This window comes from Mustela nigripes, chromosome X (assembly GCF_022355385.1).
Source record: "Mustela nigripes isolate SB6536 chromosome X, MUSNIG.SB6536, whole genome shotgun sequence".
NCBI lineage: Eukaryota > Metazoa > Chordata > Mammalia > Carnivora > Mustelidae > Mustela > Mustela nigripes.
In genome coordinates this window covers 78,579,263-78,602,809 of record NC_081575.1, presented here as the reverse complement: position 1 = coordinate 78,602,809, position 23,547 = coordinate 78,579,263, and the positions used below count along the sequence as shown (strand labels likewise).

Genomic DNA, 23,547 nt, shown 5'->3' with positions numbered 1-23,547 from the left:
GAGTCTACAATTCCAACTCAGTGCCAAACTCCTTGGAATCCTTTATGTCCATGTTGTGACCTGGACTGTTTGGGGATATTCAATCAGTCCACAATTCCCTGTAAGAAATTACTCTGTAACTCCTAGAGACGAAGGAATACTGAAAATCACTTCTGTAATTATTTCTCAAATGTATGAAACCTTCCATCAAAGTTATGGGGTTAGGTCAGGACTCCCATGAACCCAGTATCCTAGAGGATGATGTTAGCACAATCGGTGGTTCCAACCTCCGTGGTAACAGCCCCAAATGTTTAACTGCCCCTATAATGGGTGGCCACATCACTCATCACAATTCCAATGGCCCCATCAGCTGACTTTCCTTTATCTGACAGTCTCACACTTCACTTTCCATTATTCCACCATCACTGCATCAACACTGCCCATCTTCCTCAACCTGAAAGACAATATTTATATAATAGTAACAGAGAATGTCACCTGAGCACTAAAACTCTAGCAATGTTAACAGGTGCCCAGGTTCAGGCAATTAGTTGTACAAACAACTCTTATTCCCTGAAAGGTCTTCAACATTCATACTATCTGTCACCCCCCTGATTAAGCAGTCCATAACAACCATCATGGTGTTGACATCAGCTAATCTAGCAACAGAGCACAAGCTCAGGGAATATGGACTTAAACAGGAAGTTAAGAGAAGAAAAGGTAGCTGGGGAACTTAGGAATATAGTTGGGTATAAAAGTGGGGCAGAAGAGTCAGAGATTGAATTTGGGAAGAGTCAGAATCCTTATTTGGTTGGTTTTAGCACAGAATTGTTGCAGCTGGACAGCACAACCTCACCAGGTATTTCCTTACTGACTTCTTCATGCCCTTCCTAGCCTTCCCCACCAATCCAGAGTCTAGACCATGATGCCCTTCTTGTTGAGACTGTTTTGCCCTCGCATGTCTGCCGTGATATAATTTGGCCACTAGAAACTCCACCCTCCAGCCCCCTTGGGCTACTGGATCTCCTAGGACACAACTCCTATTCAGCAAGGTCATACACTCTACTCCACCAACTGCTCCCTTCTAGTCCATACACCCTGACCTGTGTCCTATGGGTATTTAGTATCCAGGTACCCTAGATCAAACCAGAATGTCTAGTTCGTTGATCAATTCTTGCCACAAAAGGGAACACTGGGCCACCTTTTTAACTTTTATACTGGGCTGCATCACCATCTTTGGTATAATGGGCACAAGATTAGGTGTTTTTAATTCTGTGACATAGACGCATCTTAACAGAGGCTACCCAAACAATGGCACAACTCCTAGCCAATCATATAAACCAAAGAGCTCAAGCCTTAGAAGCCCTTAATGAGGGACAAAGCAGTCTAGCTGCTATAATTAGTAAAAAGATTGGGGGTGCCTGAGTGGCTCAGTTGGTTAAGCGTCTAACTCTTGGTTTCGGCTCAGGTCACGATCTTGGGAGCCATGGGATCAAGCCTGCATTGGGCTCCGCACCCAGTGCAGAGTCAGCTTGAGATCTGTTCCCCCTTCCCTCCCCATTCCAGCTTCCACTTGAGCAAGAGTGTGCACTCTCTCTCTCTCTAAAATAAATAAATAAACTCTTAAAACAGATGAGTATTAAACTACTGTCACTTTAAGGCAGCGTTTGTGCCTTAGGGGACTTCCTTCTGTAGGTGGGTCAAAAATATAAGTAAGGTATCCAGAAGAATTAAAATAAAAGAACAAGGGGCGCGTGGGTGGCTCAGTGGGTTAAAGCCTCCACCTTCGGCTCAGGTCATGATCCCAGGGTTCTGGAATTGAGCCCTGCATCGGGCTCTCTGCTCAGCAGGGAGCCTGCTTCCTTCCCTCTCTGCCTGCTTCTCTGCCTACTTGTGATCTCTATCAAATAAATAAATAAAATCTTAAACACAACAACAACAACAACAACAACAAAATAAATAGCCAACTACATTAAAAAAAATGTGCCAGCAGATTCTTAGACCCCCATTAATTTCTTTTCCTGGCTGTCTCCTGGCTAGAGTGAAAGGCTCTACACTATCATTTATGGAGCTGTAATAATAATTGCTGGCCTAATTATTTTGAGTTGGCTTTGCAAATTTGGTCCCTCTCAAATACAAGTTATTTACAGGTAACCAGGAAAGTTATCATGCTAATTTAAATAGCAGGGATGAAGTACAAGACTCTAGAGAAGAATTCTGACCTCCACTATGTTTGCTTTAGTGCTCTAAATATCATTTCTGGCTTCTTGTGTCATTCTGAAGGCTTACCTGCTACCTGCCTCCACCCCATAAGCATACATGTCCTCTTGCTGCCTCCTTTAAACTTTCCCTTTGCAAGATGCCTGTGTACTTGCTTTTCTCTGTTTTGGGGCTTTCTCCCAGAGAGAGCCATCCTTCTTCCCTGCACCGTAACTTGGGACTTCTCCACCTGTATAAGAAATCTTTGATTTTACTAAAGAACTACTTCCATGAGTTCTGCCATATGAACCTAACCTTGGGAGGGTGTCTCTCCATGTCAAGATGGAGTTGCTATAGTACAAGGGAATACTTCCTCACCCTGATAAAGAGGAATAAGACCTTCTGCTAACCTCAGATTTAATGGTGAAATACTGAATGCTCCCCTCCCTTGAGTTCAGGAATAAAGCGAAAAGGCCCATTCTCACCACTTCTATTTGGCATTATATTGGAAATCTTTGCCAATGCAGTTAGACATAAAAAGCAAAATGATTATTAAAAAAAGAACTGCTTGTAGATGAGAAACCTATATAGAGTATCTTAAGAAATTAACAAAGCAATTATGAACTTCTAAGTGAATTTAGCAAGGTCACAGGATACAAACTTAAAATATAAAACCCCAATTTGTTTTAGGCAAGGGACCACGTACCTAAATTGTAGTAGCCAAAACTACTACCTCCAGATACCCCAAAGTGTGCTACTGGTACAAGGAGGTTTTGTTTATTTCTACACTTCCCACTACATTCCTTTAGTTTTAAGGAGAATTCTAGACACTGATGTATCTCAATGTCCTGAATATGTATGGCACCCAATAAATGAAAAAAAAAAATGAAGTTTTAACAACAGCAATACACAGAATACTGCCAAAATAAAGTTGCACAGGCATTTTTACAAATAATTACAAAGGAACCACAGCTTCCCCAACTGAATTTTCTACAGTGAGAAACTATTTTCTATACTACAGTTTGTGGGAGGTCTGTCATTCAATTCTAAGAATGGAAACCACTCTGACTGAATTTTCCAGACCAAGATGAGGGACCAACCATTGAATTAAGACATGCTTCTTATCACACTTGCAATGTTAAGTACAGCACAAAGTACAATATTACTTATCACAAATGATTTATAATATACTTCTTATAGAAAGTATATTTGATATTCAAAAAATGGGTATTTGAATATCTGACCTTTCTCTATTTCTGACCTTTCTCTATTTCATCATCAACTAGAAAGATACATAACACAGTGGACAAATGTGGACAGTAATATCCTATAAGGATATAACATACACAGAGAACTCTGCCAGGTTATTCCAGCGTGGTATAACCAACTATAATACCACTTACCGAGGAGGAAGAGTGATGGGCCATAGTATTCTGCATTACTGATGATGTGCTTCAGGGAGGTAGGGAGAGAACCATCCATCACTAAGAGAAAAGAAAAGTGAACATCAAAGAGAATATGATCAGCATAGAAGTAGTCTGATAGGTAGAGATGATAGAACAATGCATTATATATACCACCACTGTGGTAAACATCCTGTGTTGATTCCAGTCTAATGGTTTCTACTTAGTTCCTCCTATATTATTTATTCCTTGTCCATGAAATAGCCTCTTAACAGTGGGTCAAAGAACAAAAGAATACAGACATAGACAAAGTGGAGTAGCAGACTGGAAGTGAGCACAGAGTCAAAAGCTGAAAAAGGAAAAAAATAGGTCAATCATTATGAAAATAGCTAGAGAATCCTTAGGTCTAGGAAAAGTGACACTAAAAGACTAAAAGCATGGCATGCCTTTTCTTAAGCCTGTTTTATAAAACAAGAGTAGCATCAGTATCGAAAGAACTACATCTTTGGAAAGAGTCAGATATCCTTCAAGAAAGAATCTAAAATCAAATACCATGTCGTATGCCATCTGAGAAAGCTGGGTCTTGAATGGCCTTCTTGAGGAAATTCAACATGGATTTGAGAAGTGCCGCTCTTTGTGGAATACACTGGACTCCTGGCAAGAGAGAAAGATGGAGGATTATACTGAGTTCACCATCAGACCACAATAAGTAGGCACATAAAACAAATTTTTAAGAGAAGCATATACACTATATCAACACCAGCAGATATTCGAAATGAGATCTCTGGATGTTGGGAAGAGTACATACTTACTAAGCTTTAAAAATGGGAAAATAAATCACCAAGGGCTACACAAAACTAATACTAAAAGGAAAAGACAAGTAAAAAGATTAACTCTGGGATCCTCAGTTTCTGTTTTAGGTATTATCTGCTGACATGGGTGCTTTGATAAAATAATCAACATGTGAACAGTTGGAAAGCTATGAAATGCTATGAAATAAATGTTAATATGAGAAAATGGATACCAGAAAGGCAAAGTAACATGCATAGTCCTAAGAAACAAACCTCCAAATGTATCACTAAAGCTGTTCCCAAAGTACCTCCTTGACTAGTTTAGTAATACATTGTGGAAGACTGTGTATCTACTTGTCTACCCACCAGGACGGGGGCCAGGGCCAGAGCCAGAGGAGATGCTAGTGCTGCTGCTAGAACTGGATGCCCTTAATTCAACATCTAGCCGGTGCTCCACAGAGATGGATGAGCCTGGACTACTTTCCATAGTCACATCTGTAACTAAAGTAAAAGTTATGATAAAGAAACTTGTTAGAATAAAGCACCGCCAAAAGAATGAAAAAATTTTTCCCATTAAGGTGAGATAAATGATACAAAAAATGGTGACAGATATCGAAACTCAAAATAAAAATGTAAGCTTTCCACAAATAGAGGAATATTTAACAGCACTAGTTATTTAAGAAATGCAAGTTAAAAACAATCCTTCAAAAGAAATCCCCTTCAATATTTCTCACCCACCAAATGTGGGAGGAGAAACAATGGTAAGTAAAACATGCAATTTCACACACTACTAGTGGGTAGCAGACTATGGGTAAAGCTTTTTCTAATTTTAATGAAGTACAAAATACATAATTACTTCTTATAATTTATAAAATATAATACAGTTTCTACAGTATTAAACCACTGCTTACACTGGAAATACTTTCTTCCAACCTTTTTATACATACACAAACATACATACTTGTGCCTACTTATATAAAGGCAGCACACACTCATAGTTTTGTAACCCTTTTATAGAATATAAATTTTCCTCTACAAATACATCAGAATCACCTGGATTAGTTATTAAAAATGTGAATTTCCTGCGATGCCTGAGTGGCTCAGTTGTTTAAGAGTCCAACTCTTGTTTTCAGCTCAGGTTACAATCTTCAGGGTTATGGGGTCATGCCCCAAGTAGGGCTCTGCACTCTGCAGGGAGCCTGCTTGAGATTCTCTCTCCCTCTCCTGTCCCCACCCACCAACTTATACATACTCTCTCTAAATAAATAAAATCTTTAAACAATTTTTTTAAAGTGTGGATCTTTCTGGTCTACACTTGCACACTTCTGAATCAAACATTGCAGATGAGATCTATAACTTTTTAAAAATTTTATTTATTTTATTTGAGAGAGAGAACACAAGTGCACAAGTTAGGGTGTGGGGGGAGGGAGAGAGAATCTCAAGCAGACTCCACAATGAGCACAGAACCTGATGTGGGCCTAAATCTCAGGATACTGAGATCATGACCTGAACTGAAATTAAGAGTTGGACGCTTAACCAACTGAGCCACCCAGGTGCCCCTGAGATCTACATCTTCAGCAAGCACTTTAATTTATTCTTATGCATATTCAAATTTGGTAACACCTGATTTATAATAAATAATGAGGCTTTTAAATAGTCTTTTATTTAGTAGATGTCACATTTTAATCAACACTCTGGGATCTCACCCATTAACTCAAATGCCAGCTTGCCCACAATAAACCAGAGACAGAAACTGGGTAAAGGAGTTCCTAGGGGCAACAATGCATGTAAATAACTGTGTTCAGGAAAGATAACAGAAAAAAAGGAACAGTATCCTATGGGTACTGAGTGTTGAGAATGAAACCATTATGAATTCTGGTACCTTTATCATAAGCATGATAACAGATTCATGTAATGACATCCTGGGTCATTAAGGTAAGAATCTGAATTCTAAGAAAGCTGTTTTGGGGAATGGTTTTTTGCTTTTATTACTATTACTATGAATTATGCATGGGGGGGCAGGGAGAGTGTTAAAAAAAAAGGACACACATGATGATGCACCCAAAGATTAAGAATATCTGGTTATCTAGCTTTTTGGCTTTATGGTTTAAAATATGTTCCCTATTCAACAACTTCTTCACCTCTCCTGTTCCTTCTCAAAATAACCCGACAGTTTCCATTTTAGGGTCTAATTCTCCTTATCTTTCTCAAACACATTATTTAAACACCTACGATTTATCAGACACTGCTGAAGATAGAGCAGTGAACAAAACAGTACCCTGATCTCATGGAGCTTACATTTTAGTGGGAATAGGAAGATAATGAACCAATACTTAGAAAACAGCTATTAAGCCTTGAAATAAAACAGATTAACATCCCATAGAGTGACTGTAGTGCTCTACTGCAGCTCTACCATCTGCTTCACTTTCCACTGCTATTCCCAACAACTTGTGCCTCCTCCTTTTATAATTATCCTCACGAAAAATACACAAATTACTTATGTAGAAAAATACTGCTTTGTTGCTGAAAATACACACTCAAGTCACTTGTGCACTTTGGAATTTATGAGGAGGAAGAATGAAAATTGGGGCTGGATGATAAGAAAATGCCAAGCACAAAAATACTGACTTAGTAACTGTTAATTACCATCCATATCAGTTTCCATTTCTTCTCCTTCTTGTGTAGTACTGGGTCTCTGGATCTTTGGCTTGATCACAAATGGACATTCTTTCCGACACAAATCTACTTCATGCTACAATCAAGGGAAAAGTAGTAAGAAAATCCTACATATATACCAGGAGTTAAAAATAATTATAATGAAAGAATGTCACAGGCAGATTATAAAATTGGTTTCTAAAAACAGAAAAGGGCTAAGATGGCTCTTTAGAGTTATTAGGATACTTCCTAGGTTCATCTTTTACTGGCTGGGTATGTCTAGGCCAAGTACTCCTTGTATAATAATACCTCGAGTCTATAAATGAAGATAGAAAGTCCACTATGGGATTGAAAAGCTGCCATGTCCAGGTTGGTGATAAGGTCAACCACTCTAACAGCTCTGGTGACAAATGTTATCTGGTCTTGTTCATCACCAAGAAACTTTATAACCTATTGAGGAGAGAAAAAAAAAGACAAAGCCAATCAAAAGAAGAGACACAAAACTGTGAATAATGTATTCTTTTGGAAACATGCAGTCTAGGGTCTCAAGGAGGCAAATACTGTGTGGGAGGAAAAAATAGGTGTTTGTCAAATGTTAGCTCTATTACTTCTGGGACTCAACGGGGACATAAAATTACTTTTCAAGTTTAAATAAAATATTCAGGGAGAAAAACGCTGGTGTCCAGTGCCAAGCACAAAGTAAAACCAATGTACCTTAACAGCACAATTTACAAAGTACCTTTACATATTTTTTCTTTGGAGTAACAGCTTAAGGTCATGGTATGGCTAGTCATGACTAGTACCTGGAGAGTACCTGGAGCCTCCTGACTCTCAGACCAAGCTACACTATGATCAATTCTTAATAATTAAGCTGCACTTAAAAGCTGTTAATGAGATAGATAACTAGAATACCAAACTAGAAAAATTAAGAACATTTTCTGGGTAAGCTTCCTTATGCTATCTGCTCTCACTGTTAACCGTTCCAAACCTGTAACTCTACACCTGCTTTTAGTTGATTTCCCCACAGATGTATTAAAAAAAAAATACCCAAAAAACAAACAAAAAAACAAGGCACCTTCAATAAGGCTTCCATCATTCCACAGGAGACCAAGGCTTCACCACCAGCGTCGTAGCTGGCCAGATGGTATAAAAAAGAGAAGAGAGCAGTGGCAAACTGGTGAGGGTATGGATCCATGGAAGGATCTATATGGGAAGTTGGGAGAGACAGAAAAAAAGCAAGCTCAGAATATGATGTTAAGAGGGCAAGATGTTAAACAAAGACTGATAAAAGCAAGGGTGAAGTTTCTGCTAGCTTAAAGAATAATCATCAAAACTTACCAATCATGGCTTGGATACAGTTCCGCACAAGTACAGGCAAAAATCCATGGTAAGAGGCAGTTCCAGTACAGTCAATAATACTGCTGAGTTTGGGAGTTCTCTCCAAATGGACAATTGATGTTAATGTTCGTAAAGAAGCAGCTTTAATCTCCTACGAAAACAGAAGGTAAACATGTGATATATTAAATAAGTTGATGACTGGGGGCACCTGGGTGGCTCAGTCAGGTAAGCATCTGACTCGTGATTTCCACTTGGGTCATGATCTCATGGCTGTGAGATTGAGTCCTGTGCTCAGTACAGAGTCAGCTTGAGATCCTCTCCCTCCACCCCTTCCCCCACACACTCTAAAATAAATAAATAAAATAAATCTTAAATAAAAAAAGGTAGATGATTGAACCATGTTGCTAATATCCAGAACTCAAAATTAAGGTCATTCTACTGTTAAAGGTTTGGGGTAGATGGAGGTCTGTTGAGAATAACATTGAAAATCCAGCCCTTAATTTTGTAGCTAAATATCCAAAGAGGAAGATGTAACACAACTAAACTCCCCTTCTGGAACTCATTCTAAACCCCTGGGAGAAACCAAAAGGAAAATAAGCAAAATACACACGAGCCTGACATACACATTAGAATATTAATACTTACCATAAGCTGCTTATCTGTTATCTGAAGGACATCTACCAACTCCTCTATCAACCCATTATATAAGATACTGTTTGCTGACTCCTGCAAGGCATTGGAATACACTGCAAAAGGAGAAATAAACACTTTAGGCAAGAAGGCAGTGGTCAAGCCACTGCCCAATGACAAACCTTTGGCACCTACTGATTCTGGGAAAAGAGTTCCTTCCAACCAGCATTGGAGGGCAGAATCACTGAATTTTGGAAGATTGATCAAATAGGGTGATAAGCCTTAAATATCCTCCAAATTGATAGATTCTCCTATTATTAGTACTGGTAGTCATGAGCAAGGATTTTTGGGAATGGAAGTATGAAGAGAAAGTGAAGAGCTAATTTTTTATAGTATCACTACTTGATAGAGCAACTATTAGGCCTTTCGTATACACTTCACACGAAGACTAGTCTCTTCATGTGATACTTCTGTTTTTCATTAGAAACACTTATATAGGCTGTAAAGAACAGAATTTTGGACTACCACAGACTAAGTCAGAAACTTGTAAATGACACTGTGGAGTAAAAGTTGAGAATGTGTATAATCCACTTTCAATGAATCCCACACAGACGTAATAGTAGACACGGTCTCCTGAAGTGCAACTAATGGATTCAAACACATTCATTTAGTTAAACAAACATGTATCCATTAATGTGCCAGAAGTTATGCGAGGTTTGAGTACAAAAAGAAGAGTATGAATTTCACTTCAAGAACTCATAGTTTAAAAGAGGAGAAAAACAAATAACATAACAAAAGCTGGTAATATCAACAGCAGCTACCATTTCATACCTTCTAAGTGCCTAGCCTGTGCTAGGTGCTTTATAGGTTTTCATTTAATCCTTGTATCAGTCTATAAGGTAAGCGCTACCCCAATATTAAATGAAGAAACAGGCCAAAAGCATAAACATGTAGCACTAATCATCTGCAGAATCCGGATGAGAGCCCAGGACTGATTCCAAAACCAATGTCCTTTCCATTCTACCACTCTGAAGTAAAAGTAAAATACACAGTATTGACTTCTTAATTAATATCTTCTAACTTCAAAATTGTACTACTGACAGGACAGAAGAGGAAGATGAAATGGCAAAAGGACGAATAGGGGCTAGGAGAGAGGACTACCTGAACATCCATCTAAAAGAAAAAGGGCCAAAATCCAGACTAAACCCAGGCAATACATTTGTTAAGTATTATACTGCTTTCTAATACAACATTAACAAGCTCAAGAATGATGAATATAGTGAACATTAGAAATGCAGGCAATTTTACAAATTAATTTGCCACCTAGATAACTACAATTAAGCCTCACAGCAACAAAGACATAGATGAAGCTCAAAGGAAATCATGTCTAAACTGCCTAATCAGGGCCTGTTATTTATAGTGTTATAGTCTCTTACCTAGTATAGATATTGCATGCAGCCTGGCTTGAACAGCCTGCAATCGTTTCCTGTGATTAGAAAAGCCATGGGCCAGCCGTATGTGTGTAAATAACAGCATCTGTGTAGGAATAGAAGACCTAAATCAGGAAACCAATGAAAATGGAGAATGTACTTTCTAATGGCTAAATCTTACCTACTGGGGTATTTGGTAAAATGGTATAGTGATAGTTCTTGGCAACAAGCTGAAGACATTCACAAGAGTTCTGATTGTTATTAATCAAATATTTTATCACCATAAGAATGGCCAGAAAAAACACAACTAAATGTTTTCTCTTTCATATGTAAAGTGTTGATACTAACACTCCATTTTGCATGATGAGTAAAGCAGCTTATGTCTTTCTCAATTCTCATAAAAACCTAACTAGGAAGTGAGCAGGTGCTGGCCTCATAAAAGATGAGGAAACTAAGGCTCAGAGGCTAATTTACCCATGATCTGACTCCTTCCTTTCTGATATGCTGTCTCCCAGCCCAGTAAGTACCATTAATCTACATGGATGACAATCCACACCCTTTAGATAAATATTAGGACCTATCATACCTGCTTGTCCTTAGGAATGCTATACATTTTGGTAAGCGATTCCATGATTTCGGAAGGGCTTTCTGAAATCTACATTAGAAAAAAAAACTGGTTAGGAACAAAAAATAAACTGAATGTTAGGAAACTGGCCAACAGTCAAAGATTCCTCTTACCTTGTCAAGTTGCTCTATGTGAATATAATGTAGTGTGTTACTAGTTGTCTGAAATTAAAAAGATAGAGTTGTCAGAAGTCAATGTTAATACCTTAGCTTCCCGTTCCATAAGACTAAAAGAGAGCTGTCTGAATACTAAGATGTCACCCTAGGTTGAAGCCTAACTGAATGCTCTTAAAATTAAGGTAACTTTAGAGTCCCCCAAAATACCCATTTTATATACAGAATATTCTCAAAAAAGCTTCTTTGAAGACAACAGTATCAAAATATAATGCACACAGTCAGACATAATATTCTTCCTTATCCCTTTTAAAAGTTTTATTTTTTAATTGAAGTATAATTAACATACACTGTTGTATTTGTTTCAAGTGTACAGTATAATGATTCAGCACTTCCACACATTACTCAGTGCTCATCATGGTAAGGGTTACTTTTAATTCCCTTTATTATTTAACTCCCCCACCCACCTCCACTCCAGCAACCACCAATTTGTTCTCTGTATTGTCTCTTTTCTCTCCCTTACCCTTTTTTTAAACCTAGCTTAATTCCCACAGCCTCTGTATTCATAGCAAAGACCAAATCCATGAAAATGGCTTCCACTCTAAATATGTACTACAGCTGTTTTCACGGCACCATTGATCTAGAAATTATGCTACAGGTAGAAAAAAATCTATTCACTAAGCTACTTATAAACAAAACTGAATTTTAGTACCTCCTCAAAGAATATGGAATGACTAGAGAATTGAAGCAGGACCTTGTAAGCAATATACAGGCTTCTTACAAACTGGCTAAGTACAGAAAAATGCACCAAGTTATGGCAATGCCTCACAGGGGAGTCCTGTCTTTCAGCAGCTCCAACATAAGTAAACTTATCAGAGCTGGGCATACAATGAATAGTTATTTCTGAGAAGGTACTAGCTATGTTTAATTTGGGAGGGCAGCAATGAAGCTCAAAACCATCCCTTCATTTAACTGAGGAGTCCCAGAAGTCAACCCCAGTTACAGTACATCATAGACTCTATCAGAACAAGTCAATGAGACTCACCCTTTTCTCGATTTTGACCTCGGCCCCAGGGTCTGCATAGAATTCAAAGTGTAGTGTAGTTGCACTGGGTGGGTATTTCTGTGTATAAAGCACATGAAAGAATCAGATAATGTCTTCTCCTCAAATCTTCCTCCAAAGTCCTAACCACCTGTCCAACTCACTGTAGCAGCAGAATGAGCAGTGTAGTCAGCAGCTACAGTGCCTTCACCCCTCATCTTAGCAGAGCTCAGATAGCTTATAACACAAAATCAGGATGATGGCGACCAGAGCTCCAAAAGCCTTCACATTTCTTACTTATAAGTTATCAGCCGCCCTTTATTTCAAGAGATTAATTCTGACTGTGGCTATTCTCAAGAGGAAAAGGAGAGGCAAGTCTGCCAAGCAATAATGAATAAGAATCCAAGAAAGGATGGAGAACAAATACAAGGGTCTAAGTACCAACTTGGGAGTGGAAAAGAACATTTTTATGGAAACTTTAGTGTATATCATCACCGTTTGAAATAGTTTTTCAAACTGTGCCTTCTTAATTCTTTAAATACCCTTTCATACCATTCTACACCACTTCCCATGGTCTCAAAATGCTTTTCTGCATAGGTGAATACCAAGTCAATATAAATCAGACCATGACAAAAATCCACTTTAACTCTGAAAAGCAAAAACAAAATTAAGATGACAACAGCATGCCCATTAAAATGAATCCTTAAAAGAAACCAGTAGCAGTGGTTGCCTCTGAAATGAGGAATTATATAAATTTTTAAAATCGAAAGAATTACAGTATACAATTATTTTAAAGTTGCATGTATATATGTATTTTTAAAAACATGCATATGCATTATTCCCTTTTAAAATACACATATTTTTTTTGTGAGATTATAATACTAAAAATTTGACAAAAATAAAAATATGCATGGAAATTTAAAAAAAAAAAAAAATACACATATTTTTCAAAGTCTCACTGATATACCAAATATCAATAAATAAAAGGATGTGTGATTTCTTAACACAGATTGGGCCCCAGACAGACAGCATACAAACAGTACAGTGTTATCACACTGTTTTGACAAAGGGTAAAGAACAAGCTTGATATACAAAAGGAAGCTCAGAATTAACCAAATTTAAGATGAAAGTTATTTTCTCTTAATTAGAATTCCAAGCTGAATACTCTTTAAGATTTATGTAGCTTTAATAAATAGATAACACTAACCTCTGTATTACCCAATATTCATTCATATAACACACACTAAAGAAAGTATACCAACTAAGGTAGGAAAGTAATTTATTTTAATTTGTAGTTTTCTTCGACCAGAAAAAAAACCCATCTTCCCAGGGGGGAAAAGCTTGCTAAGATAAATTCACTAAATTTCATTACAGCTATTTGTCCTGTGCATGACAAACTGACAAATTTTCTAACATCTGTTGGAAAATATAATTGCTTCTTGGCACAGAACCGTTTTTAACAAATCCAATTGTGCCTTGTGGTTCCAAAACAACCTATCAAAGCAGAAGGGAGGATGCCCTAACCTTTTATCCAAAGCATGGATGAAAGGTATAAGGACAGAACATGAAGAGTAAACATTTAAAACACACAGAACATTTTAAGTTCTCAATAACCTTCATGGCAGGACTATTCCCCAAGCATCCATTCTTAAAAACCATGCTATACTGCCCAGAGTTCCAATAGTTCCAGTAAGAGAATGCAAACAAATACACTTTCTGGGATTTTTTCAACACTTTTAAACCTATTTACCAAATACAGCTTTCTACTCAAGAGCTGGGTATGAACATACACCGTGTTTCTGAGATTCTTCCTACTGTCAGCACACTGAGGGCCCAAGCATTTCTAGATGAGGTGTGTTATGTCTCAATTGAGCTCAGGTTCCTCAAAGGTCCTGCCTGATTTGAAGCGGCAACTTAATATACCATATATTTGAGCCTTACCATAAAGTAAGGCTCAAAAAGAGACCACACATAACTCTGCCAAAAGACACCAATACCCCAGAATTACTTACCATCATATGCAAGTCTCTACAACATTCTGCAAGTCCAAAGCCGTTCTCCTTTCCACCCCAACTCTTAAAAAAGGAAAAAGACAGGGTTAAAATAGTGCTTAAAGTTAGCCCTGTGTATAAAATATTTAAGAGTATGCGGCTGCCTGGAATACGGTGTTGAGAAGACATCCACTATGAAAGTCCAACAGAGGGAGCAAATAGAAGCAAGGACTTAAGACCCAAGGCAAGATGGTCTGCCTAAAGGGGATTTCTCCAATGAGATAAATTTCACTTTCTGTAAGGATGCTACTGGGAAGAACATAAGCAACTATTGCACTGTAAATGCCTGTTGTCATACTTGCTGACAGGTCAGTTTTATCCCATCAGGCCTTCAGTACTCCATTATGCTTTCCATGCTCTCAGCTTGTATCACCTTCTTCACTACAGTGAGGAATCACATGCTCTACAGTCCCACTTTTTAAAAAGATTTTATTTATTTTTTTGACACAGAGAGAGAGAGATCACAAGTAGACAGAGAGGCAGACAGAGAGAGAGGAGGAAGCAGGCTCCCTGCTGCAGAGAGAAGCCGACACGGGGCTCAATCCCAAGACCCTGAGATCATGACATGAGCTGGAGGCAGAGGCTTAACCCACTGACCCACCCAGGCACCCCATACAGTCCCATTTTTAAACATGAACCAAGCTGCAAAGGAGAAGATTCTACTGCTTACTTCTACTAAGCTCTGCCACCACAAAGTCTAAAAACTCATCAACACTAGCCTCTAAGGTAATGGGGGAGAATGACTAAATTGTGCACTATTTACTGGCCTTCAAACCCAAACCTCTAGCCATATATTCTTGCTTAATAAACTCGCTTGCATTTTCTTTTTTTTTTTTTTTAAGATTTTATTTATTTATTTGACAGACAGAGATCACAAGTAGGCCGAGAGGCAGGCAGAGATAGAGAGTGAGAGAGAGGGAAGCAGGCTTCCTGCGGAGCAGAGAGCCCGATGCGGGGCTCGATCCCAGGACCCTGAGATCATGACCCGAGCGGAAGGCAGCAGCCCAAACCACTGAGCCACCCAGGCACCCCATCGCTTGCATTTTCAACAGTGCTTAAGATATCAAACATTTTTGCTTGATTTGGAATGCTCCCAAGGGTGGGGTGAACATTTGTTGAAAACATTAAATAGCAAATGCATTAATCCCTGCTTCATGGGACAAGGCAAACAATTGTGTTCAACAACAGACAAACTGAAAAGCTTGAGGGGAAAAGGCTAGGGTGTGAGATGCTTCAGAGAATAAGGGCTTGGAAAAGTTTCACAGACTCCTGGGAATCTAGGAGGCCACATGTATGTCCAAGGTTAAGCACATTCTCAGGAAAGTCCCGAGAAAGCCCTAAGTTTTACATGCCTGGGTGGTCATCAGGCTCTGTTCAAGTCACAAGTGAAGGCTAAGGCAGAGTTTATAAGCATCCTGGTTAAGCAGTGAAGATATGAGTATTGCCATTGAAGATACTAACATATACACAGAACCTACCTGTGCAGGGAAGTATGTATTTTTTTTGTTCAGGAGTTTAAGGCAAATCACTAGCTAACCACTAATCTAAGAGCATAGATTCTGATGATCACATAATTATGAAATCAGGTCAGGAAAGTCTAAAGAAACAACAACAAACCATAACAACAAACCCTGGTGAAGGGTGAGAATTTGATTTCCAAAGTAGCCACATTATAGTATTAAAAATGTCCACCATACAACAACAACAAAAAAAACTATGAGGTATACAAAGAAACAAGACTATGAAACACACAAAGGAAAAAGAAATTACAGCAACATGAGCATAAGCAGTGATGTCAGCATTATGGCCAAATAAGACATATCTCACTGCCCCTATGCAACACCTGGCATCCACCCATGAACAAAAGTGCCTTTGTTGGAGTTGGGGAACCTAGCCCCATAAACCCAAGGATGGGGGTGGTGGAGAGTCTCATCCAATTGCCTACTGGGTAACAGACTTAAAAGACCTTGGTCCCAGCTACATACCCTGCAGTGGCCTATGAACCAGCTACTGACACTCTGAGGAGCCCCAGGAGAACATGGTCTTAAAGAATCACCCATGGGTGAAGGTATGATTTGTGGGATTATGACTGAATGCCTCTAAGTCAGGATCCTACCCAGGCGGAATAATAATACAGCAGGGTCATGGGGCCTCAGCTGGCCTCAGCCAGCCAGTTCCCCACCGTCCCTGCCACCTGTTGGGGCCAGGGTCCGGTGCGTACAGCTGCTCATCCCAGGAAATGGGATATGGCCAGAAAGAGGGCTGCCCCCTTGCTGTCACACAATGCACATTTGTGGGAACCTGGAGATAAACCATTCATAGATGACCTGCTTCTGGATCGGGAGAGCAGAATCCTCACTGTGATCTATTGAAAGTCAATTCTGACACAAGGGTTTGTGAAAATTAACAACAAAAAAAAATAAACAAATGATCACCCATGGATGATAAAGTTCAAAGGACAAAAATATTAAAAAATAGTAAGAGCTAAAATAATTTATTAATGAATATACAATTTGAGAAGAGGTAAACTGAACATTAAAAACATAAAATAAGGTTGGAAGTTAAAGGGTAGAGTATTTGTGTGTGACCAAAGTTGTTATCAGCTTAAAAAAAACTTATCTATGTTTTATGTAAAGCTCATGGTAACCACAAAACAAAAACCTAGATTAGATAGAAAAAAGATAAACAAAAAGGAATCAAAGCATACTACTATGGGAAACCATCAGTTCATAAAGAAAGGCAGGGAGAGAGGAATAAAGGACAGGACAATACAGAACAGCCAGAAAACAGTAAGATGGCATTACTAAGTCCTCCCCTATCAATAATTACTCTAAATGCAGATGTATTGATTTTCCAATTAAAAGGCACGGTATGGCTGGCTGGATTAAAAAAACAAAACCGAATCAAGAAATGGACAGAAGACATGAAGAGACATTTCTCCAAAGATGACATCCAAAAGACACAAGAAAAAGTATTCAACATCACTTGGCATCAGGGGAATACAAATCAAAACCACAATGAGATACGACCTCATATCAGTCAGAATGGCTAAAATTAACAAATCAGGAAACAACAGACGTTGGCAAGAATGTGGAGAAAGGGAACCCTTCTAGCTGGTGCAGCCACTCTGGAAAACAGTATGGAGGTTCCTCCAAAAGTTGAAAATAAAGCTACCCTTCAACCCAGCAATTGCACTACTGGATATTTACCCCAAAGATACAAATGTAGTGATCTGAAGGGTCACCTGCACCCCAATGTTTATAGCATCAATGTTGCTAAATTATGGAAAGAGCCCAGATGTCCATTGACAGATGAATGGATAAAGATGTGGTATATAACTACACACACACACGCACACACACACACACACAGAGGAATATTATGCAGCCATCAAAAACGAAATCTTGCCATGTGCAACAACATGGATGAACTAGAGGGTATTATACTAAATGAAATAAGTCAATCAGAGAAAGAAAATTATCATATGATCTCACTGACACGTGGAATTTAAGAAACAAGGCAGAGGATCAGAGGGGAAGAGAGAAAAAATGAAACAAGACAAACACAGAGAGGGAGACAAAGCATAAGGGCTCTTATGGAGGTTGCTGGAGTAGAGAGGGGTGGAGGGTTGGGCTAAGTGGGTGATGGACACTGGGGAGGGTATCTGTTGTAAAGAGCACTGGATATTATATAAGATTGATGAATTACAGACCTGTACCCCCGAAACAAATAACATATATGTTAATTAATTGAATTTAAATAAAATTTAAACGAAGTCTCAGCAGCTTACAAGGGACTTACTCCGGCTTTAAGGATACATGCAGAGTCAAAGTGAAGGAATGAAAAAGATATTCTATGCAGCAGAAACAGAAGGAGAGCATGGGTTGCTGTACTTGTATCAGACAAAATACTTTTACTAAAAACCTATAACAAGAGACAAAGAGGGGCACCTGGGTGGCTCAGTGGGTTAAGCCTCTGCCTTTGGCTCGGGTTGTGATCCCAGGGTCCTGGGATCAAGCCCTGCATCGGGGTCTCTGCTCAGCAGGGAGCCTGCTTCCCCCTCTCTCTCTGCCTGCCTCTCTGCCTACTTGTGATCTCTCTCTGTGTCAAATAAATAAACAAGATCTTAAAAAAAAAAAGACAAAGAAGGTCATTATATAATAATAAAGGGGTTAATTCAAAGAGTATATAGCAATTGTAAATTATATACATACAATACTGGAGCACCCAAATACATTAAAAGCAAATACTAACAGATCTGAAGGGAGAAACAGATTAATAACAGATGATAGGGGATGTCAATACTTTACTTTTTTCACCAATGGATAAACTGTCCCAACAGAATATAAGGAAATGTTGAATTTAAACTATACCTTTCAAAAAAAGTTTTTATTTAAATTCCAGTTAATACAGTGTGATATTAGTTTCAGGTGTACAATATAATGATTCAACACTTTCATTCAACAGCCAGTCAGTGCTCATCGCAAGTGTATTGCTTAATCCCTATTACCTATTTAACCCAACCCCCCAATATCTACACCCTGTAACCATCAGGTTGTTCTCTATAGATAAGAGTGTGTTTCTTGGTTTGCCTATCTTTTCCCTTTGCTTGTTTTGTTTCTTAAATTCCACAAATACTGAAATCCTATGGTATTGGTCTTTCTCTGATTTTTCACTTAGCGTAATACTTTCTAGAAAGCTCCATCCGTATTATTGAAATGGCAACCTACCAGGAATATACAGAACATTTGACTGAATAGCAGAATACACACTCTTCTCAACTGCACATAGAACATTCATCCACATAGATTACATATAAGTTACAAAATAAGTCTTAGCAAATTGAAGAGACTGAAATTACACCAAGTATCTTTCCTAACCACAATGGTATAAAACTAGAAATCAATTAACAGGAGGAAAACTGGAAAATTCACAATATGTGGAAAGTAAACAATACACTTGTGAAGAACCAATGACTCAAAAAAAAAAAAAAGAAGTCAAAAGGGAAATTTAAAAATACCAGGTCAAAAGACAATGGACGCCTATCAAAACTTATCAAAACTCTTCTACCAAAAGTAGAAGAGAGAAGTTTATAGGGATAAATGACTACAGTAAAAAACAAGAAAGATCTCAAATACACAACCTAACTTTATAACTCAAGGATACAAAAGAACAAACAAATCCTGAAGTTAGTAGAAGGCAGGGAAATAATAATGATCACAGCAGAAATAAATGAAATAGAGACTCCCCCAAAAAACCAAAACAAAATACCCAAGGGTTTTTTTGAACAGATAAATGAAATAGATGAAATTCTAGATAGACTAAGAAAATAGGAGTGAAAACTTACATCAGAAATGAGGAGGCATTACAAATGATACCATATAGATAGAAAAGATTAAGATAGAAAGGATAAGTGAAATTATTTCACCTGTAAGTGGAATTTAAAAAAGGAGAGAGACACAAACCAAGTCTTCATTATAGAGAACAAACTGATGGCTACTGGTTGGGAGGTGGAGAGAGAGATGGGTGAAATAGGTCGTGGGGTGTAAGAGTACACTTATGATGAGCACTGAGTAATGTTAAGAGTTGTTGGGGCACCTGGGTGGCTCAGGGGATTAAAGCCTCTGCCTTCAGCTCGCGTCATGATCCCAGGGTCCTGGGATCAAGCCTCACGTCGGGCTCTCTGCTGAGAGAAGAACCTGCTTCCCTTCCTCTTTCTCTCTGCCTGCCTTTCTGCCTACTTGTGATCTCTTTCAAATAAATAAATAAATAATCTTAAAATTTTTTTTATAAGAGTTGTTGAATCACTATACTGTATTCCCAAAACTAATAAAACACTGTATGTTAACTATACTGGAATTAGAATTTAAAAACTTAGTAAAAAAAAAAAAAAAAACTATATATTTACAAATTGCCAACATATTGCATGATCTGTAAGAATTGGAAAATTTCTTAAAAACAGAACTTACCAATAGTGGATAATGAAGAAACAGAAAACCAGAAGAAACCGATAATGAGTAAAGAAGATTAAATCAGTAATCAAAACATACCCAATACAGAAAAGCCTAGGACCAGATGGTTTTTCTGGTATATATTCATCAAACATTTAAAGAATTAACACCAATCCTTCTCAATTTCTTACCAAAAAATTGAAGAGGCCAGACTTCCAAACTCATTTTAAGAAGCCAAAATTACCCTGATAGCGAAGCCAGATAAGGACACTACAAGAAAACAGGCTATCATCCCTGATAAATGAAGACATAAAAACTGTCATCAAAATACTAGCACACCACATTGAAATAGTACATTAAAATGATCATATACAATTATCAAGTAGGATTAATTCTTGGGATGCAATGACTGTTCATCATATTCTTGGGATGCAATGACTGTTCATCATACACATGCCAATAAATGACATACCACATTAAGAGAATAAAAGACAAAAATCCAAGATGTCAATAGATGCTGAAAAAAACATGACAAAAAGTCAATATTCTTTCATGATAAAAAGTAAAAAACGAGGTAATAAAGGCCATATGTGACAAGTTTATAGCTAACATCATACTCAAATGGTAAGAAGATGAAGGCTCTCCCTCTAAGATCCTGAACAAGACAAGGGTGCCCACTCTTAACACTCCTATTCAATTATAGTACTAGAAATCCCAGCCAGAACAATTAGGTAAGAAAAGAAATAAAAGGCATCCATTTCAGAAAACAAGAAGTATAACTGTCTCCATTTATGATATCTTATGCATTAAAAAACCCTTAAAAACCACACAAAAAAACCCGTTAGAATAAATTTAGCAAAGCTGCAGGATATAAATCAATGTACAGAAATCAGCCACATTTCTATACATTAACAATAAACTATATGAAAACGAAATTTCTAAGAAAACAATCCCTGGGCACTTGAGTGGCTCAGCTAGTTAAACATCTTTAATTTCTTCAATTTCAGCTCAAGTCATGATCTCAGGGTTGTGAGACTGAACCCCAGGGTGGGCTCTGTGCTGGGTGTTTAGCCTGCTTGGGATTCTTGGGTTTCTCTCCTTCTCCCTCTGCCCTTCCCTGCCCCACTCCTGCTCACTCTCCACCCCACCCCCAAAAAAGGTTAAAAAGAAAACAATCCCATTTATAGTAGCACCAGAAACAGCAATAAATTTAAGCAAGGTGAAAGACCTGTACATTGAAAACTATGAAACACTGATGAAAGAAATTAAAGACACAAATGGAAAGATATCCTGTGTTCATGAATCACAAGAATGTTAAAAAGTCCACAGAATCCAGGGGCCATCTACAGATGCATGTAATTGCTATTTAAAATTCCAATGACATTTTTTCAGAGAAATAGAAAAAAAAAATCCTCAAATTTACATGGAACCACAAAAGACCCTAAATAGCTAACACAATTTTGAGAAGGAACCGCAAAGCTAGCGGTATCATGCTAGCTTTCAAACATTACAAAGCTAGAGCAATAAAACAGCATGGTATTGACATAAACACAGACAAATACACCAACAGAAACAAGAGCCCAGAAATAAACCCTCATATATATGGTCAACTAATATTTGACAGGGATTCAAGAATAATCAATGGGGGAAAAGACAGACTCTTTGCTAAATGGTGCTGGGAAAACTGGTTAACAAAATGCAGAAAAATGAAAATGTACTCCTTTCTTTTTAACCCCTCAAAAAATAAACCTGAAATGGATTAAAGACATCAACATGAGACCTGAAACTGTAAAACTACTAGAAGAAAACAGTAAAACCTACCTGACACTGGTCTTGACAATTACTTTTTTTGGATACCATTAGTACAAGCAACAAAGGCAAAAAACAAGGGAGAGAACACTAAAAGAATTCATTACAACTCAGCAATACACAAAAAATGATTTAAAAAAGGGCAGAGGGTTTAAGTACACATTTTCCCAAAGAAGACCTACAAATGACCAACAGGTATATGAAACAGTGTTCAGTAACACTATTTATCAGGGAATGCAAATCATAACCACAATAAGATACTTCCATACCTGTTAGAATCTAGACTACTATCCAAAAGACAAGAGATTAACAAGTATTGGTTAAGATTTGGAGAAAAGGAGACCCTTTTGTACTGTTGGTGGGGATGTAAATTGGTACCGCTACTATGAAAAAAGCTATCCTTAAAAAATTAAAAATAGAACTACTATATGACCCAGCAATCCCAATTCTGGGTATATATCCAAAGGAAATGATATCAAAACATCAAAGAGGTATTTGCCCTCTCCTATTAACTGGAACATTATTCACACTAGAGAACGTATGGTGACAAACTAAGTGTTCATCTATGGATGAATGGATAAAGAATATGACACACATACACAGGAGTATTATTCTGTCAAGTCAGATACAGAAAGACAATTACTGTATCATATCACTTATATGTGGAATTTAAAAAGCTGAACTCACAGAAACAGAATGGTGGTTGCCAGGGGCTAGGGCCTGGGGCAAATGGAAAGATGTTGGTCAAAGGGTACAAACTTCCAGTTTTATGGTAAAACCTAGGAATCCAATGTATAGCATGGTGACTATAGTTAATACTGTATTATATATTTATCAGTTGCTCAGAGTAAATATTAAATGTTCTCCCCCCAAAAAAGGAATAACTATGTGAGGTGATAATCCTAGTATGGTAATCACTTTGTAACATTCAAGTGTATCAAATCAATATGCTGTAAACCTTAAATTTACACATTATAGATCAAATATATTTCAATAAAGCTAGAGAAAAACACAAAAACTGTTTGTAAATCCAGATACTCAACTTACTAGGCAAAGATAATTTTAGATATGCTCAAAGGGCTAAAGGAAATCATACACAAAGAACTAAAGGAAGCCATGAGAATATTTCATCAAATATCAACAAAGAGGTTATAAAAAAGGAAGCAAACAAATAACAACATTGTAAAGGACAGAAACAAAAATGAAAATATTCACTTTTTGAGTGTTTCACCAGCAGATGTAAGCAGGGAGACTAACCTAATTAAATACATAGAACATCAGGTGGTAGGTAATTATGTGTTATAAAGAAAAAAAAAGCAAAGAGGGTGACAAAGAGTACACAGGGTGTTCCAATTTTAAAACAGGATGTTAGGAAAGACCTTGCAGAGATAGTGGTAAAGATGAAGGAGCAAGCCATAGATTGGGAACATAGCTGTGTAGAGATCCTACAGGAAGAGTGTACCTAGCACTGTCCAGGAAAGGAAAGGGGCCAGGTACATGGAATAGACCGAGCCTGGGGGAAACAAATGGCATA

General features: G+C 37.8%; 1 protein-coding gene across 1 annotated transcript in view; it reads right to left on the bottom strand.

Annotated features, from left to right (window-relative positions):
- The window catches only part of HUWE1 (HECT, UBA and WWE domain containing E3 ubiquitin protein ligase 1), a 170,831-nt gene that overhangs the window by 92,226 nt on the left and 55,058 nt on the right, over positions 1-23,547 (bottom strand). Inside the window, exons 8-20 of the mRNA XM_059385249.1 lie at positions 14,215-14,277; positions 12,206-12,283; positions 11,161-11,208; positions 11,009-11,077; positions 10,429-10,528; positions 9,008-9,108; positions 8,363-8,513; positions 8,100-8,227; positions 7,334-7,474; positions 7,016-7,121; positions 4,736-4,870; positions 4,131-4,232; positions 3,579-3,659 (exon numbers count right to left, since the gene is read on the bottom strand). Of these exons, the coding sequence (XP_059241232.1) occupies positions 3,579-3,659; positions 4,131-4,232; positions 4,736-4,870; positions 7,016-7,121; positions 7,334-7,474; positions 8,100-8,227; positions 8,363-8,513; positions 9,008-9,108; positions 10,429-10,528; positions 11,009-11,077; positions 11,161-11,208; positions 12,206-12,283; positions 14,215-14,277 (1,303 nt within the window). The remainder of the gene's footprint in view (positions 1-3,578; positions 3,660-4,130; positions 4,233-4,735; positions 4,871-7,015; positions 7,122-7,333; positions 7,475-8,099; positions 8,228-8,362; positions 8,514-9,007; positions 9,109-10,428; positions 10,529-11,008; positions 11,078-11,160; positions 11,209-12,205; positions 12,284-14,214; positions 14,278-23,547) is intronic.